Source organism: Dioscorea cayenensis, chromosome 5 (genome assembly GCF_009730915.1).
Source record: "Dioscorea cayenensis subsp. rotundata cultivar TDr96_F1 chromosome 5, TDr96_F1_v2_PseudoChromosome.rev07_lg8_w22 25.fasta, whole genome shotgun sequence".
NCBI lineage: Eukaryota > Viridiplantae > Streptophyta > Magnoliopsida > Dioscoreales > Dioscoreaceae > Dioscorea > Dioscorea cayenensis.
Window position 1 is genome coordinate 21,183,022 of NC_052475.1, and position 17,012 is coordinate 21,200,033.

The 17,012-nt window shown below is 34.4% G+C and overlaps 1 protein-coding gene across 2 annotated transcripts; it reads left to right on the forward strand.

Moving 5' to 3' along the window:
• The first annotated feature begins 387 nt into the window (after positions 1-387).
• LOC120261084 (serine/threonine protein phosphatase 2A 55 kDa regulatory subunit B beta isoform-like) lies at positions 388-13,223 on the forward strand. Of its 2 annotated transcripts, none has more exons than XM_039268762.1 (14): positions 388-757; positions 3,875-3,978; positions 4,061-4,156; positions 4,247-4,366; positions 4,918-5,124; positions 5,680-5,771; positions 7,061-7,179; positions 9,348-9,471; positions 9,586-9,709; positions 11,801-11,869; positions 11,970-12,061; positions 12,170-12,247; positions 12,492-12,559; positions 12,634-13,223. In XM_039268762.1, exons 1-14 carry the CDS (start codon positions 634-636, stop codon positions 12,765-12,767), a joined length of 1,551 nt encoding a protein of 516 aa, XP_039124696.1. In that variant the 5' UTR covers positions 388-633; the 3' UTR covers positions 12,768-13,223. The 2 variants fall into 2 exon arrangements, with proteins under 2 accessions (XP_039124696.1, XP_039124697.1); XM_039268763.1 differs by having other exon boundaries at positions 4,918-5,121.
• Positions 13,224-17,012: the final 3,789 nt, after the last annotated feature.

A 17,012-nucleotide genomic window follows, 5' to 3' on the forward strand; every position in this document is an offset into this window, starting at 1 on the left:
AAGATAAGCTGTTTTTGGGATAAAATTAATATTCAAGGTTTTACAAATTACAATTGTTCATAATGCAATATAAAAACAATTGATGACATCACAGATAAATGAAAACATCTTTATATACAAAGCAAAACCATCTACACAAAACATATGCAAAGTCCACCACATTAAAAAATTTATTTTTTTTTTAGCCAAAAAAAAAATACTATGCTCCAAGCCAAGAATTCCAATAATTGAATTATATTTAGATTAATATCACCTAAAATTACAAGAATATACTGATAAAATCCATCATTTTAACATGATGCTGGAGGGTACTTTCGTCTTTTCATAACAACATCCCTCCACAGTTTACTGTCGTTAAATATACACCCAAAAAAGTAACCCGGAATGAAGACACAGAGACATCCCTCCCCTTCGCTCGCTCTCGCTCGCTAGGGCGGTGGCTGAGATCGAAAAAGGCAGCATTTTTTCCTCGATTTCTCCGATCGATTGCCACCAAACCCTAGTTCTCTGATGCCTCAATCCATGGCAGACGGGCTTTGAATCATTCTGATTATGCTCGCTGTTAATCTCGCTGAGATCGAGGTACGGAATCGTTGATGCAGAGTTAGATTGGCGGCGATCCATAGCTGGAGGATGAACGGGAAGGAAGCGGAGGATGCCATGTCGTCGACGGCTCTATCCCCGCCGCCGCCACCGCTTGAGTGGAAGTTTTCTCAAGTGTTCGGCGAGCGGACGGCCGGAGAGGAAGTGCAAGAAGGTATGGATTCTTAAACTCATCGAGATCCCAGAGATTTAGCTCTTTTATACTTGGTTTTATACTTAGATCGTGCGTTATGAACGTTTGGTTTCTGATTGTGTGGTGGATTTCGTTGTTATAGTTGGGATTGTTGCATTGTTCTTCTGTTTGGTGGATTTCTGTAAAAATTTACTACTTTCTTAGATTCATCATGTTTAAGCTTGTTTTTCATCTCAAGAAAAGAACGGAACTTGGTTGGAGTTGGAGTGTGGCAGGATTCCTTAAAGAAGAAAGCGTGATTAATGCATAATCTATTTACATATAGGGAAGTTTAGAGGTTTATTCCAAATATTGTCGACTTTTAACTACATTTCTGGTTAACTTGTTTGTTGCATAGTTTCACCAATAAGTCCTATAGCTTGAGCAGAGTGGGCCTCGGATACTGATTTGAGAGCAAATTCTGGAGAGTTGGATGTGGTTGACAACTAATACCACTTGACTGTCAGTGAACTTCTTGCTGTCCATTTAGATCTCTTGCTGGCATGACATGCACCATATGCCCTGATTTTCAAAATAGTGACACATTCCTACCTTGAAAGGAGAATAGCTTTTGTCAAAGTCTGAAAATAAGGAGCAGCTTACTTGTTATTGGGATGACCTGTTCAATAATCCTCAATACATCTGGCTAGATAATGTAGACTCAAGAAAATTAGCACAATGGGACTTCCATTATTAAGTTCATGATTTGCATTTTCCTTTTGCTTGCTATTACAAAGGCTTTTTGGGATTGGCAACATTTGGTATTTATAGGGTTCTGCATAGTGATCCCAAGGGTTTGCAATTCAAATATAAGAATAGAAAGTGCCATTGAGGGCTTTCTAAGTATTCAATTGTCTCATGGATTGCCAAATTCACCATTTGGTTATGGCGTGCTCCACAGGCTTTCAAGATTAATTAGAATGGATGGATTACCTTTTTTGGGTTTTCACAAACTATTGCATTTTGTCTGGCAATTTTAAGGTTTTTCTTTATCTCTCTTGCTAGTCGACAAAGTGCTTAAAGCTGGAATATGAATATCTTCTATTTCAGTTCATGTTGAGTTGGTTTGTAGCACTTGTTTCTGTTCATTATTTTAGCACTTTCTTATGACCTTGTGATGTTTTATTTGTCGTAGTTGACATTATCTCAGCAATAGAGTTTGATAGTGGTCGACAAAGTGCTTAAAGCTGGAAGATATATCTTCTATTTCAGTTTATGCTGAGTTGGTTGGTGGCACTTGTTTCTATTCATTATTTTAGCACGACCTTGTGACATTTTATTTGTCGTAGTTGACATTATCTCAGCAACAGAGTATGATAGTGGTCGACAAAGTGCTTAAAATTGGAATATGAATATCTTCTATTTCGAGTTCATGCTTTGAGTTGGTTGGTGGCACTTGTTTTACGTTCATTATTTCAAAGACTTTCTAACGACCTTGTGATGTTTTTATTTGTCGTAGTTGACATTATCTCGAGCAATAGAGTTTGATAGTGGTCGACAAAGTGCTTAAAGCTGGAATATGAATATCTTCTATTTCAATTCATGTTGAGTTGGTTTGTGGGACTTGTTTCTGTTTATTATTTCAACACTTTCTGATGACCTTGTGATGTTTTATTTGTCGTAGTTGACATTATCTCAACAATAGAGTTTGATAGTGGTCGACAAAGTGCTTAAAGCTGGAAGATATATCTTCTATTTCAGTTTATGCTGAGTTGGTTGGTGGCACTTGTTTCTGTTCATTATTTTAGCACTTTTTGACGACCTTGTGACGTTTTATTTGTCGTAGTTGACATTATCTCAGCAACAGAGTATGATAGTGGTCGACAAAGTGCTTAAAATTGGAATATGAATATCTTCTATTTCAGTTCATGCTGAGTTGGTTGGTGGCACTTGTTTCTGTTCATTATTTCAGCACTTTCTAACGACCTTGTGATGTTTTATTTGTTGTAGTTGACATTATCTCAGCAATAGAGTTTGATAGTGGTCGACAAAGTGCTTAAAGCTGGAATATGAATATCTTCTATTTCAATTCATGTTGAGTTGGTTTGTGGGACTTGTTTCTGTTAATTATTTCAGCACTTTCTGATGACCTTGTGATGTTTCATTTGTCGTAGTTGACATTATCTCAGCAATAGAGTTTGATAGTTGTTGACAAAGTGCTTAAAGATGGAATATGAATATCTTCTATTTCAGTTCATGTTGAGTTGGTTTGTGGCACTTGTTTCTGTTCATTATTTTAGCACTTTTTGACGACCTTGTGACGTTTTATTTGTCGTAGTTGACATTATCTCAGCAAGCAGAGTATGATAGTGGTCGACAAAGTGCTTAAAATTGGAATATGAATATCTTCTATTTCAGTTCATGCTGAGTTGGTTGGTGGCACTTGTTTCTGTTCATTATTTCAGCACTTTCTAACGACCTTGTGATGTTTTATTTGTCGTAGTTGACATTATCTCAGCAATAGAGTTTGATAGTTGTCGACAAAGTGCTTAAAGCTGGAATATGAATATTTTCTATTTCAGTTCATGTTGAGTTGGTTTGTGGCACTTGTTTCTGTTCATTATTTCAGCACTTTCTGATAATCTTGTGACGTTTTATTTGTCGTAGTTGACATTATCTCAGCAATAGAGTATGATAGTTGTCGACAAAATGCTTAAAGCTGGAATATGAATATCTTCTATTTCAGTTCATGTTGAGTTGGTTTGTGGCACTTGTTTCTGTTCATTATTTCATCACTTTCTGATGACCTTGTGACGTTTTATTTGTCGTAGTTGACATTATCTCAGCAATAGAGTTTGATAGTAGTCGACAAAGTGCTTAAAGCTAGAATATGAATGTCTTCTATTTCAGTTCATGCTGAGTTAGTTTGTGGCACTTGTTTCTGTTTATTATTTCAGTACTTTCTGATGACCTTGTGACGTTTTATTTGTCGTAGTTGACATTATCTCAGCAATAGAGTTTGATAGTGGTCGACAAAGTGCTTAAAGCGTTAATATGAATATCTTCTATTTCAGTTCATGTTGAGTTGGTTGGTGGCACTTGTTTCTGTTCATTATTTCAGCATTTTCTGACGACCTTGTGATGTTTTATTTGTCGTAGTTGACATTATCTCAGCAATAGAGTTTGATAAATCTGGGGACCATCTGGCCACTGGTGATAGAGGAGGGCGTGTTGTTTTGTTCGAAAGGACAGACGTGAGAGATGTATGTGTTTTCCATAGTTTGCCATGACCATGTTTGTTCCGTTTCTGTAGTTGTCAGCATTTTTTTTTTTTTTGATGAGTAGCATGCACGACGAAGAGAGTTGGAGATGTTAGATAATCCAATCAGCAGGCATCCTGAGTTCCGTTACAAAACAGAATTTCAAAGCCATGAACCAGAGGTGATTTTGGAAAACTATTACATTTGATTGGTAAATTGGCATCTGCTTGTTCTGTCATATACATTACCAGCTTTGCCGTTTTCTTTTCAGTTTGACTATCTGAAAAGTTTGGAGATAGAGGAGAAGATTAACAAGATCCGTTGGTGCCAAACCACAAATGGTGGCCTTTTTCTCCTTTCTACTAATGATAAAACAATCAAATATTGGAGGGTAAGCCCATTTACTATCAAATTTCTTAAGTTCTACTATAGTTGTTGTTTGACTTCAGGATGATGCGGTTTGGATTTCATAAACCATTTTATGTTTCGGCTTGAACCATATAATAAAATGTGCTATTGAAGGTGTATCTCCACTTCAAAGATGAATCATTTACAATTTTTTTTTCACTTGCTTCTTTTGCAATTTTTTTGGCTTCAATTTATGCATCATTTACCTCTGTTTTTCTTTCACAAGCATTGCATAAGAGTTTATTTATTTTTGAAATTTTTATTTTGTAGTTATTGTGGATAATTGTCTATGATAAAATATATTGGATAAGTTCTTGTGGTTGTCTTACTTTATGATTGTTCTTTACAGATTTTATTTCATATCTTATATTACTTATAACTACATTCGTCACATGACTTGGAATGCTTATATGATAAAGCATAGAATTTGTGTTCTTGTTGACTCTCTGTCATGCCTCCATTTGTAGCTGCAATATTTTGTGATGTTGGATCTCAAGAGTTCTCTAGTGCTTGTCACAATTTATAATTGTACAGGTACAAGAAAAGAAGGTGAAAAGAATTTCTGAAATGAATTTGAGTTCCGCACAAGACGCAGGTGATGGTAGCTTTGCTAGCTCAAGTGCATCAAATCCAGCGGCTTATCTTCCAAATGGTGGATGCTCAGGAGGGGCTTATTCTTCTTTTAGCAATGATTTCACATTTCCTCCTGGAGGGTTCCCATCGCTGCGATTGCCCAAGGTAGTTGTACTCAAACTAGAACCTACTCCCTTTGTTTTGAATTAGGTGCCATTTAAAGGAAATTCCAAAATAGTTGTTGCTTTAGAGTTCCAAGATAAAGATTTATTTATTTTTTCCAACTTTACCCTTATTCAATTTAATAAGTTATATATATGAAGAAAGTAATAGTTATAGTCCCAAGAAAAAGATATGGTTCCAAGAGAGGAATAGTTTAGTAATTTGGTTGATTTTTATGTTAAATTTTAGAAAGTTTAATGCTATTTTTAATTCTTGTGCAACATCCATAAATGACATGTATTTTGGAATGGAGGGAGTAAATATTGAGTATTACTGTTCAAGCAACAATCATTACTTCCAATCAATATTTGAATAGAATATACTGTATACTGACATTCTACTCAGGAACCCACTGCAATGTATAGAGTAAGGATTGTTTTCTTTTTGATTGTCTTGTAACATCCTCTATGCAATTCCTTTATCCAAATCAGTTCAATGTGCTTATTAAGATTATTGTTAAATGCCCTAATAGTTTTTCCTTGTGTCTATGAAAATGTATAGGTTACAAGCCAGGAGACTAGCATTGTTGCAAGATGTCGGAGGATATTTGCTCATGCTCATGATTATCACATCAATTCTATTTCAACTAACAGGTTTATGTCTTCACCTCTACTTTTATCTAGTAATGCAATTCTTCACTTTTGATGTAGCAAAATAAGATAATTCAATCAGTAAAGTAAAATGACAGGTAAAAACATATTACTCTTAAGGACAGTATAAAAAAATTAAAAAAATAAAATAAAATAAAAGTGAGAAAAGAAGCCCTTAAGATGTCTTTTATCAGTAACCAATGGAGAATCATAATCTTGGGCAAGGTAATGAAAATCTGCTAAATGATAAGAAGGAATAGAAAAGAGGTTATTTGTAAAGAAGGAAGATTAAAAAATATTTTCAGGTGATAGATTTAAGCAAAAATAAGGAGAAAGAGTGGAGAGGTATTGAGAGTATTAAAACATGAATTCTACATGAAAATTTGCATGTCAAGTTTTGGGATATTGACATAGGCCAATCTATAGGCATTTGACATTGAATTTCTTGCATTGATAAATCTGTTTCGTCTAGGAAGAGATGTGGACTGTTGGATGGATAAACTCTCTTGAAATGAAAAAAAAACAACAGACCTGACAGTCGCTGGCCTCCCTAGTTAACCTTATTAGCTAACTTAAATACCTTCTCTTTCTAAGGCTTTGAAAATATATGACGTTTGCTTCTGGTTCCACTTATATTAACTTAGTTAACAACTTGCGTTTATTAATGTGCTAAACAGGCTTTTATGCGGATGGCATATTGTGTGTGTGGTTGTTTTCCCTTGAGTCAAGTGACTTACACAGGAATGTGGCAGTTCATTTGGCAAGTGGTGTAAAAATCTAGAAATTTCTTCTGATTGTATGTGACCAATTCTGCTCCATGTTTGACCTGATTTTACATGGAAAAGGTTTAGGGTGACTTGCATCAACCTGTTATTGATATGGATCTGTTAAGTCATCATTTGGTGTGATTCCTCAACAGATGAAACATTATCTCCAACCAAACTTTCGAATTTCTTTCCTGTTCCACAAGTGTTCTTTCTGGAGAAGTGCTTGTTTAATACTTTTGTAGGATGCAAGTTGTCATGCTTTTGTTTATATGGTACATGATAATTTATTTTCTATTCTTCCAATTATCCTGCAATTTAGTTGATTGTTTCTATTATGCTCTATGTTGAATTAGGGACTTATATACATATTTGATGGCTATATTAAACTACTATATTTATTTGAGGGACTCTTGGGAGCTTTTATTTAGGTGCCTTTATTGTGTTGATGTTTTGGGCAGGTTGACCTTTGCTAATTTCTCTTTCCGATCATGATTTGCAAATAACATTTCGGCATTTCCATTGCAGTGATGGTGAGACTTTCATCTCAGCTGATGATTTACGTATAAATCTTTGGAATTTGGATATTAGCAACCAAAGTTTTAACATTGTTGATGTCAAGCCTGCAAATATGGAGGATCTAACTGGTAAATAATCTCTCTGATGAACCTGAAGGTTGAAAGTTAAATTCAAGGTTCTATGTCCTTATCTTTATACCAGTCAAACTTCCTAATGCCCAAATATTTCTATGAGTGCTTATCTTTTTGTTGCTAGTCATAATAGAATTTTGTTGCTAAATAATAGAATTGAAGGTTGAAAGTTAAATTCAAGGTTCTATGTCCTTATCTTTTTACTATGAGTGCTTGATTAATTTTGGTGCATCATAAAATAAAGACATTTTGTTATTTGTTGTGGTTTTGCTATTTCTCTGAGAGTTGGTTGGGAAACTTGAGATTTAGTTCATAGCTTATAGTTGATACTTGATACTTGATACTTGATACTTGATGAAGTCTTTCATTGCAAGCAGGAAAGTTTTGTTGATTTATCTTTTCTGTTTCCTTGCACGCCATAATTAAAATAATTTAAATAAAACCATTCAGCAAAGGCTGTAACCTGTAAGCCCAGGGGGCCTATGCGTGATTTGACTAGTTTCTTTACTCGAACTAAGCTCCTCTATTTTATCTCTGAGATGAAAGTGAATTGAAATAGTTAGAAAATGAACTGGGATTTAAAAGAAAACAGGTTTAAATATATTTCTTTTTTCATTTCATTATGGTTTATTAGAAATTGTGGGGGCCATATGCATGATACTGAAATGTGGGAGTGGAATTTCAATTAAGCATTAGTCTAAATTTGTTCAATTAGAAATTAATGTAGAACGGTTAAAGTGAAGTAGCAATCTGAAAATGAGATGACTTTATTTGAACTTAATATATACCTTGGCATTTGGTGATGGTTCCAGGCTTTCAGTATAGTGAGTTTATCTAACTTAGTTGTTGCTTTGTTTTTAAATTTTAAATTCAATCCATGCCGTACATATTGTTTGGTTTGAAATATTCAAACAAGTTGAATTAACAATGTAGAATCTGATTCATTTTTTTTTTCAGGCTTAATATAATTTCGCATCGGTAGATAGAGATAGTGTGATTGGAATAATTTTGCAATAGTTCTATACCTGTGAAACAATGATTTGTTTGTTGATTGCCTGTGGTTTTATCACAAGGTTTTGTGTGGATACTCTTGTAATGACCAATGTGCTATGTCATTAAAGAAGAAAGTCAAACAGAAACAAATCTCTAGTTCAAGAAAAAGGCCCAAATTTACGTTCGTGTGGGTTTACGTGCAAGTGTGGTGCATATGCAACTACTCGCCGTTGAAGGAACACAATTATGTCTTGTGTAAATATGTATGAAGTATGCAGTTTGCATGAGTCTAGTGTAGTGGATGACAATCAACATGAGCTGGTAAACTGTGGACCTTCTTGTCTTTGAAAATATAATAAATGCATAATCTTTTGTTGGAAAGGACAACTTTCTAGCAATTCTTTAGGGGAACCTAGCGTGGCATATTTCTTGTTTGATTGTTTCCCTTAAGAAAAGTTATTAGAAGTTGCAAATCCTGAATATGGGCTGCTGGAAAGTACCTGTATTTCACACTGTTGGATCATTACCTTTGGAGCCATTCTTTATTCTTGTTAATGGCTTTTTTCTTCTTAGTATGGACATCTGGTATATAATCCTTTTATATGCTATCAGATCGAGTAAAATCAGGGCTTCTAAAATGGAACTTGTCTGTTAGGATAGCCTTAAACCTTTTCATGATGGACAGCAATTTGTGAGATAAATTTTGGCTTGTACATTAGGTTCTTGTTGTCATTTTGCCTTATCTTTGTAGGCAATTAATGTTTTTGAAGATTGCTTTTTGTCTCATTTAAGTTTCTTTAAATAAAAATGGTGGTTTACCAAATATTACTTACAGGATTTATTTAGCGTGTTTTTATCTGCTGTTTTCCATCTAGGTTCTAGTATTTTCTATTTTGTTGAGATGCATAGTGTCATCACATCTTGTACACAAGACATATGTTTTTTTATACAGGGGCACTTCGTTAGAGGGACAGTTGGTGAACTGTTCTGAGTACTTTGTAATTGGGATCCATTTTTTTTAAATACTTTCATTGTTTATGCTCATGTAAGCTTCCCTTCTGATATTTGCTTGGAGTTGAGCTGTCTGTTGGACTTCAGCTGGAAATTTTACAGTCAACTCTATGAATTATGTTTTCTGATTCATACGTACATTTGTGATTTTGTGCCTGCAGAGGTCATAACATCTGCTGAGTTCCACCCTGTGCATTGCAACACATTAGCATATAGTAGCTCAAGGGGATCCATTCGACTTATTGATCTGCGTCAGTCAGCTCTATGTGACAACCATTCACAATTGTGCGTTATTTTTCTAAATCTTATGGAATTTTATTTTCCTAGGCTCAAGCAGGATACCAAATAGGAAAATCTTGATGATGGAAATGCTCATAACTGACACATCTCCGCTTACAGGTTTCATGAACCTGAAACACCTGGCTCAAAATCCTTCTTCACAGAGATTATAGCCTCAATTTCTGATATCAAGTTTGCGAAGGATGGCAGGCACATCCTCAGCCGTGATTACATGACTCTTAAGGTTACATTATTTTTATCTTGATCTTTTAGCTTTTATTTATTTTGGTTAGTGACAAAGAGATATTTTTTGCATGACTCATATTGTGAGAAATTAATTGAATCTTTAATGGAATATCCGAATATCACTATAATATTGTTTGAGAAATTTGATTTCTGAACTACTTCAAAATATCGCTGCTTGCTAGATTAGAAAAATACATTCTTTTAAGGGCTTTGCTCTCTTTTTAATGTGTACATCTTTTTGTTGCCCCAAGTGGTACTGGTTTCTGTGTAACTTGAAATGTGAAGATGATGGTCTCATGAGTTTAGACTTCAGACGATACCAGTGGTGAGAATGTGACATTATGAATAAAATACATCTCTTATTTTTTCTTTTTCATAACTTGCATGATCGAGTACATAGAATTAGTTGGAGTGGATGGACAGGATCAGAAATAGTCAAAGAGAACTGAAGGCAGTATCCTAGTGGGAGTTGACAACAATAGTAGTTGCACATCTTCTTTTAGGCTATGTTTTACATCATTGATGTCAGACAACATATATGTAGATGGTGGGTGACTAGGAAAGTGGCATGTGAAAAACTATGCGCTCAAAAGTTTGAAAACTTAAGGATTTTAGTAGAACAATCTGATCATTAGTCCACTAAAAGACAGGGTTATTCGCTCGCTTAAGTGCCCAATCGGGGTGAGACGAGGCGCCATCAAAGAAGAGCTACCTAAGCGAGTGCTTCAGCTCAGGCGCAAGGCAAAAAAGCAAGAAAAGCATTGCCTTTGTTAGTTTCTAGTTTTTTACATTTTTAAAATGCTTTTTAGGGAACTATAATAAGTGCTTTTTAGGAAATATAAACAATATACCTGGAAAGTGTAACAATTAAGAAGATTGGTTTTTTATTTTTTCAAAACAAATTAATACAACTTTTGGGAATATGGAGACTTTTTAGGAGAGAATAAAACAAAGAAAGAAATAAAAAAAAAAGAGATGAAAAATACAAGAAACTTCATAAGAAAGCTAAAGGAAAAATTGAGATATTTTATGTGAAAGATAAGGAATTTTAGTTGGGAAGGAGTTTTAGAAGAATATTGAAGCAACATATTATGTTTATGTTTTTATTTTGGATCTTCAAATATTTTTAATTGATGATTATTATATTAATTTAAGTTCAATCTTATGCTTTCATTGTTGTTGTTGTTGTTGTTTTTTTTTCCTTTTAAATAGCGGTTCATGTCACTCAGGCGAGTGCCTAGGGTGGTGTTTAGCGCATCAGGCGATTTACATTCTCATCGCCTCAAGGGCGTCTAGCGCTTCTAATTACATTGCTAAAAAGTTTGATGATTATTACATAATTTGCCAACAAGATCTATTCAACCCATTATTATGGCCAAGCATTATATAATCAGATGGGTATAAATGAAAATTCTGAAATTCAGATGGTTGAGGTTCATTTATTCTTAATTATTATTTTTTATAATCAAATAAGAGTAAAGCATTGCCTTGTGTTGTTTCAGTTTGTACACCGCCTATTTTTTGTATGTATTAGTATAAAAAAGAAATGCAAGTTTATTGTACGGTCGAACCTGATAAATTTTTAGTCTAATCCAATCACCAAATGTCAGGGTCTCATTGCACAATTTGGCCAATTTTCATAATTAAAAAACAGTTTTGGTTGACTGGGCACTTTGGGCCTATTTAAAGTAAAGCTGTACCTAACCCACCATTGTGACCATTTGAGATTAAAACATGAACAGATTGAGTCAGGCAATGCCAAATAAGGGCCTAGTTGGGTACCTCCCCAAACTTCAGAAAAATATTTCCTCCAGGTATCTACCATGATAGTTCATGCCATAGGATGGCATGTTCTTATTGTTCCTGTTATCCTTGCTTGGTAGTCTTTATTTCTAGCTCAGCAATGTAATGTATAATTGGCAATAGTGAAACTTGTATACTCTTGCGACATGTAGGATGTCGTACTTGTCTTGTATTTGAGCTTAGAAGTTCAACTTGTTTTTGTGAAGAAAAATTTTATATCTTTTGAGCTGTATGCCATGTTTTACTTGCTCTTTAAAGCTTGCTTGTTCTATCCTCCGTGTATCAGTTATGGGATGTAAGCATGAACTCTGGTCCAGTTGCGACGTTTCAAGTCCATGAATATCTAAGGCCTAAGGTAAGTTCATCTTTGCTTTACAATAATTCATTCAAAATTAGCTTGGTACACTTTGTTTTGTCAGGGCTAGAATTTGTTTATGTCAGTTTCTTCTTTGCAGCTGTGTGATTTATACGAAAATGATTCAATCTTTGATAAATTTGAATGTTGTTTGAGTGGGGATGGATCCCGGGTAGCAACTGGTTCTTACAGGTATAACTTTTGGCATAGCCAATTATGTCTTACGAACTTGTTCAATCCTGAATTTACTTTTACACAAAGTTTATCTTATTAATTTTATGTTTGGTTGTGCAATTGCAGCAATCTTTTTCGTGTATTTGGCTGTGTTCCTGGAATCACTGAGGCAACAACTTTAGAGGCTAGTAAAAATCCAACGAGGTATGTCTATAGCAGTGACCATAATTTATTCACACCCTTTGTTCCAGTAAATGTAGAACATTACCTGATTATGAACTTTTATTCATGAAAATTACTATCCTCGGTTCATTGTTCTAGTGCATTTGACATTGTTGTGAGCCATTGGTCAGTTACGGAAAGTAAAAAGTTGGGTGACTTGTTAATACGAATGCTAAGCTTAACACCATTGGGAAATTATTGAAAATTGCTTTGTGTCATTGTGTAGGAGGCAAGTACAAAACCCAGCAAGGCCGGCAAGATCTTTGGGTGGTTTAACCCGTGTTGTGAGAAGAGGTATGTGGTTAGTTTTTCGGACTGTTCATTCTTATGGCTTGCATCTCACACCCTTGTGTGTGTGTCTCTCTCAGGAGCTGAAAATGCAGGCCTTGATGCTGCGAACAACTTCGATTTCACAACAAAGTTGCTACATTTGGCATGGCATCCTACTGAGAACTCAATCGCCTGTGCTGCTGCAAACAGCTTGTATATGTACTATGCTTAAGGAACAACCAGGAAGGCAAAAATTTCATGCTTTGAAAACCCACGTCATGGTTGTTCTTGCCCGTGCTGCTCTGCTGCTCTGAGTACCTGGCAGAATTCAGTGCAGTGGAGTCACTTTTGATCATCACAAAGAACCAGATTAAGCTGTCAAAATCCATGAGGAAGTTCTAAATGTCTTTAGTTCCCGGGTTTGGCAGCTCAATTTTGGTTTGATTACAAGAAGTTCGGCAGCTTTCTTGCAATGTTTCTCTTGTTTCGGTCCCGAAATGTGATTGATTGTTAACATTCATACAACAAGATCAGAAGATTGCTTGAAGGGTTTGTTGTCTGAGATAACAAAAATGGGATGATGTGCTGTATCTTCAACTTCAGGTGTCATCAGGGTTTCTTGTATCATCTGACTTGTAGAGTTTGTGTTGATGTTATTGCTATTGTTTTTATTATTTTTCTTCTTCAACCCCTTAATTCTCTATTATGTTGGTTGATTCCCTTTTTAATTATTTTAGTGTTTGAAAAATAGAACGAATTAGTGTTTGGCAAACATATTATACATTATTTAGGGTTGTGATTGTAGATTGAGGTCAATGGGGGAAAATAAAATAAAAGAAGATGAAAACTTGCTCTGCTATGTTACAGTAAAGTGTTTAGGTTTTCATATGTATGTCTCGCTTAGCTGTAATGCTATTTCTTTGATTTGGTGATTGCCCATGCTCATTAATATAATTCTGGGGGTGTTTTAGACCTTTTGGTTATCCCATCAATTTTTTTTGCACAAGATGCCAACGACCTTCGGGTCTATTGGTACACGGGTTACCGATAGAGCTCTCATTGAGTGGTGAAAGTTCGATTCTTGACTGAAGGCATATTTCTGGGAGTTATGAATAGTAGTTGTGTACGGGTGGTTTCTGCGCCCACGTGAGAGTGGTCCCATCCCCACTTGTTCCACCGAGGTTTATGTACGTCTCTTGGATCTCTAATGGGTTCGCCCCGCTCCTCTTACCCAATTCTTTTGCACAAGATTTAATTATTTAAATGAATATATATATACTATATATTAATTTTATCCCCTTAAAATCTTCCCATCCAAATTTTTCTTTAAGGACCATTTGCTCATTTCCGGTTGGTTGAGTAATTTTTCCCCTAATTTTTTTACATATATACCCTAAGCAAATGTTATTATTTGCATAAATGCTATCAAACTTTTTAAAATTGATTTATAGTAATTAATAGTCATTATTTTTGAAGTTAGTACTATATAATATTAATAATAAATATTAAGATTGTATAAATAAGTAATTATTCTATAATTTTTGTTAATATATCATATTAGGATAAATATAGGGTTACAATTGTTGAATCTGCTTAAATCACCTCTCATGTATATAATTTATTGCAAAGATTTGATGTGATCCTGCGAGTACACATCATGTGAATTTGCTTACATCTTGCATTTAGTGATTTTTTTTTGACTTTTTATGTACTTATATATGAAACAAAATAAAAAATTATTAATCTTATCCCCTAAAAAATTTTCCATGCAAGCTTTTCTTTAGAGGAACATTTGCCCATTTCCTATTGGTTGGGTAGCTTTTTTTCCTAATTTTTTTTACATATATACCCCAAGCATATCTTATTATTTGCATACATGCCATCAACCTTTTTAAAATTGGTTTATAGTAATTAATAGTCATTATTTTTTGAAGTTAGTACTATATAATATTAATAATAAATATTAAGATTGTATAAATAAGTAATTATTCTATAATTTTTGTTAATATATCATATTGGGATAAATATGGGCCACAATTGTTGAATTTATTGAAATCGCCACAATTATTGACTCTGTTGATTTGCTGACATCTTGACATTAAGTGATTTTTTTTTACTTTTTTATGTACTTATATAGGAAAAAAAATAAAATAAAAATAAAATAAAATAAAAAATTATTAATCTTATCCCCTAAAAAAAATCTTCCCATCCAAGCTTCTCTTTAGAGGAACATTTGGCCATTGCCTAATGGTTGGGTAATTTTTTCCCCAATTTTTTTACATATATACCCCAAGCATATCTTATTATTTGCATACATGCCATCAAACTTTTTAAAATTGGTTTATAATCATTAATAGTCATTATTTTTTTGAACTTAGCACTATATAATATTAATAATAAATATTAAGATTGTATAAATAAGTAATTATTCTATAATTTTTTGTTAATATGTCATATTGTGATAAATATGTGCTACAATTGTTGAATCTTTGTTGTATATAATTTGTTGCAAAGATTTGATGTGATCCTGCGAATCTGCACCTAGATCTGGGGATACCTTTCAACTTACTTAGGGTTCTTTTGGGATGAGGGATGGAAGCTTTAAGGCCCTATGTGAAGTAAAGGTTATGAGGTCGGAAGCTTAGGTTGAAGAGAGAGTAGAGAGAGATTTATGTGTAAGAACAAGGGAGAGAGCTTTTAGACTAAAAAGGACTTCTTTATTTCATGTGATGGGGAGTGGGGGTGTGTGTCGTGCCTCCATCTTACAAACCAAGGGGCCTTATGTAGGCTCCAAAGACTCTAAGTAACTTAACCTATGGTTAAGTAACTTGACCCATGGTCTACCATGGTTAAACACTATTTACAACAGTGACTTGACAAACCACTAACAAAACCATGAGCAAGCCCAATGTTTTACAATAGTAAAAGTACTGTCCACAGTACTGCTATAGTCACAAACCTATTTTACACACTAAAAAAAAAACTTCGACTCCTTTACATACTAAAAAAAACAAATACTGCTTCAGTCCTCCAAAGTAAATGTTGAAATTTGTGACAGTTAGGATCTTCTTAGCCTTCCATCATATTGGCTAGATTTTGTTCGGTAATTTCATCTAAGCCTTCTGAAGATCCTTCTATACTTGGTAGCATTAAGATATTAACAGGAATGCTTAACCTGGAATAATCTCCAAACGATATCCTCTTGTCCATGCATAGATCTTCTTCATGTGGAGTTCGGTAGCTGGCATTTGTGAAATTAGATTTGGGAATGAGCAGTATATGGGGAACATGTATTGGTCAACATATACCTTTAGGACTTTTGTTTCCAGCACCATTTGGCATCTCTGGTTATCAGTAATGGCGGGGCAAGTTCTTTTCCAATCAGTGGAGATTGCACATGCTCACCATAACTTCATTTGTCTTTTGATATCTCATGGAATGATCATGTCTTCTAGTCTGATAGGATTTATCCTTTCTTGTTTAGGCTTATGATGGCGTAGAAGAGTTATCTTGATATGATACCTTGCTTCATCAGGATAGCCTTCATCATAACAAGGAGGGATATCATTTAATTCTAAATTCACGTACCCATCTATATGAGGTCCAAGAGCTTTGAAGAATTTGTGGAGTAGATGAATCAGCTGCCAATAATCGTTCAAGAAATTTGCCTTCTCCGGACTTGCTAGCATAATTCGGGATAGGTATCCATATTTGAAAAGATTAATGGCTTTCATCTGGATGCCGTTAATTTCTTAATCTCTCCATTGGGACATGTCTAGTGAACATTTTAAGACATTGAATCCTTCTCCTGCATCTTTGTATGCTAACTCTCTGAACATATTTCTTGCTATTGCAAATCCTGCAGAAAAGATTTCTTCCTTTGCTAGTTGTCTTAACACTTCTTGCTCAGAGATGAATTGATCATATTGTGTTGCCATCACTTTCTTGAATATAATCTGTTTTACTTCTTCAATTGGTTCATGAAATAGTTCAAATTTCTCCATTCTTTGCTTTCTTTCTTGTATCATAATTTGCTTCATGTCTTCTGCTTATTTTGTAATTTCTTGGAGTTGATCTTGAATCTGGGTTTTTCTGATAATGGTAAATGTTGTGGATTTTGGGCTTTTTCATTTGTTTGGTGGAAGAATTTGGCTAGGGAATGAAATAGTGGGATGAGATTTTTTGGGTCATGTCTGTTGGCCCAAAGATTATCAATAATGACATGTTGTGAAAGGTTTAGATTTGCTTGGGTTCTGAATCTTAAAGTTGCGGTTAGAGGAAATATCGGAAGATTTAGTTGGGGTTCAAGAGAAGATTGTTGGTTATAGAAACTTTTACCTGTCATTTTTGCAAAAATAAACTTGTTAGTTTTTAATAAATATACTTACCTTTCATATATTGGGGTTTTTTTTGAAGATAGGCAGGTTTTCATCATAACAAGAGACACGTATGGACTTACTGGTTTTTGTAGCCACAA

Coding starts and splice junctions, on each gene's coding strand:
- LOC120261084 (XM_039268762.1), top strand. CDS start 634: ATGAACGGGAAGGAAGCGGAGGATGCCATGTCGTCGACGGCTCTATCC. Junction 3,979..4,060: donor AAAGGACAGACGTGAGAGAT/GTATGTGTTTTC, acceptor TTTGATGAGTAG/CATGCACGACGAAGAGAGTT. Junction 9,710..11,800: donor GTGATTACATGACTCTTAAG/GTTACATTATTT, acceptor TCCGTGTATCAG/TTATGGGATGTAAGCATGAA.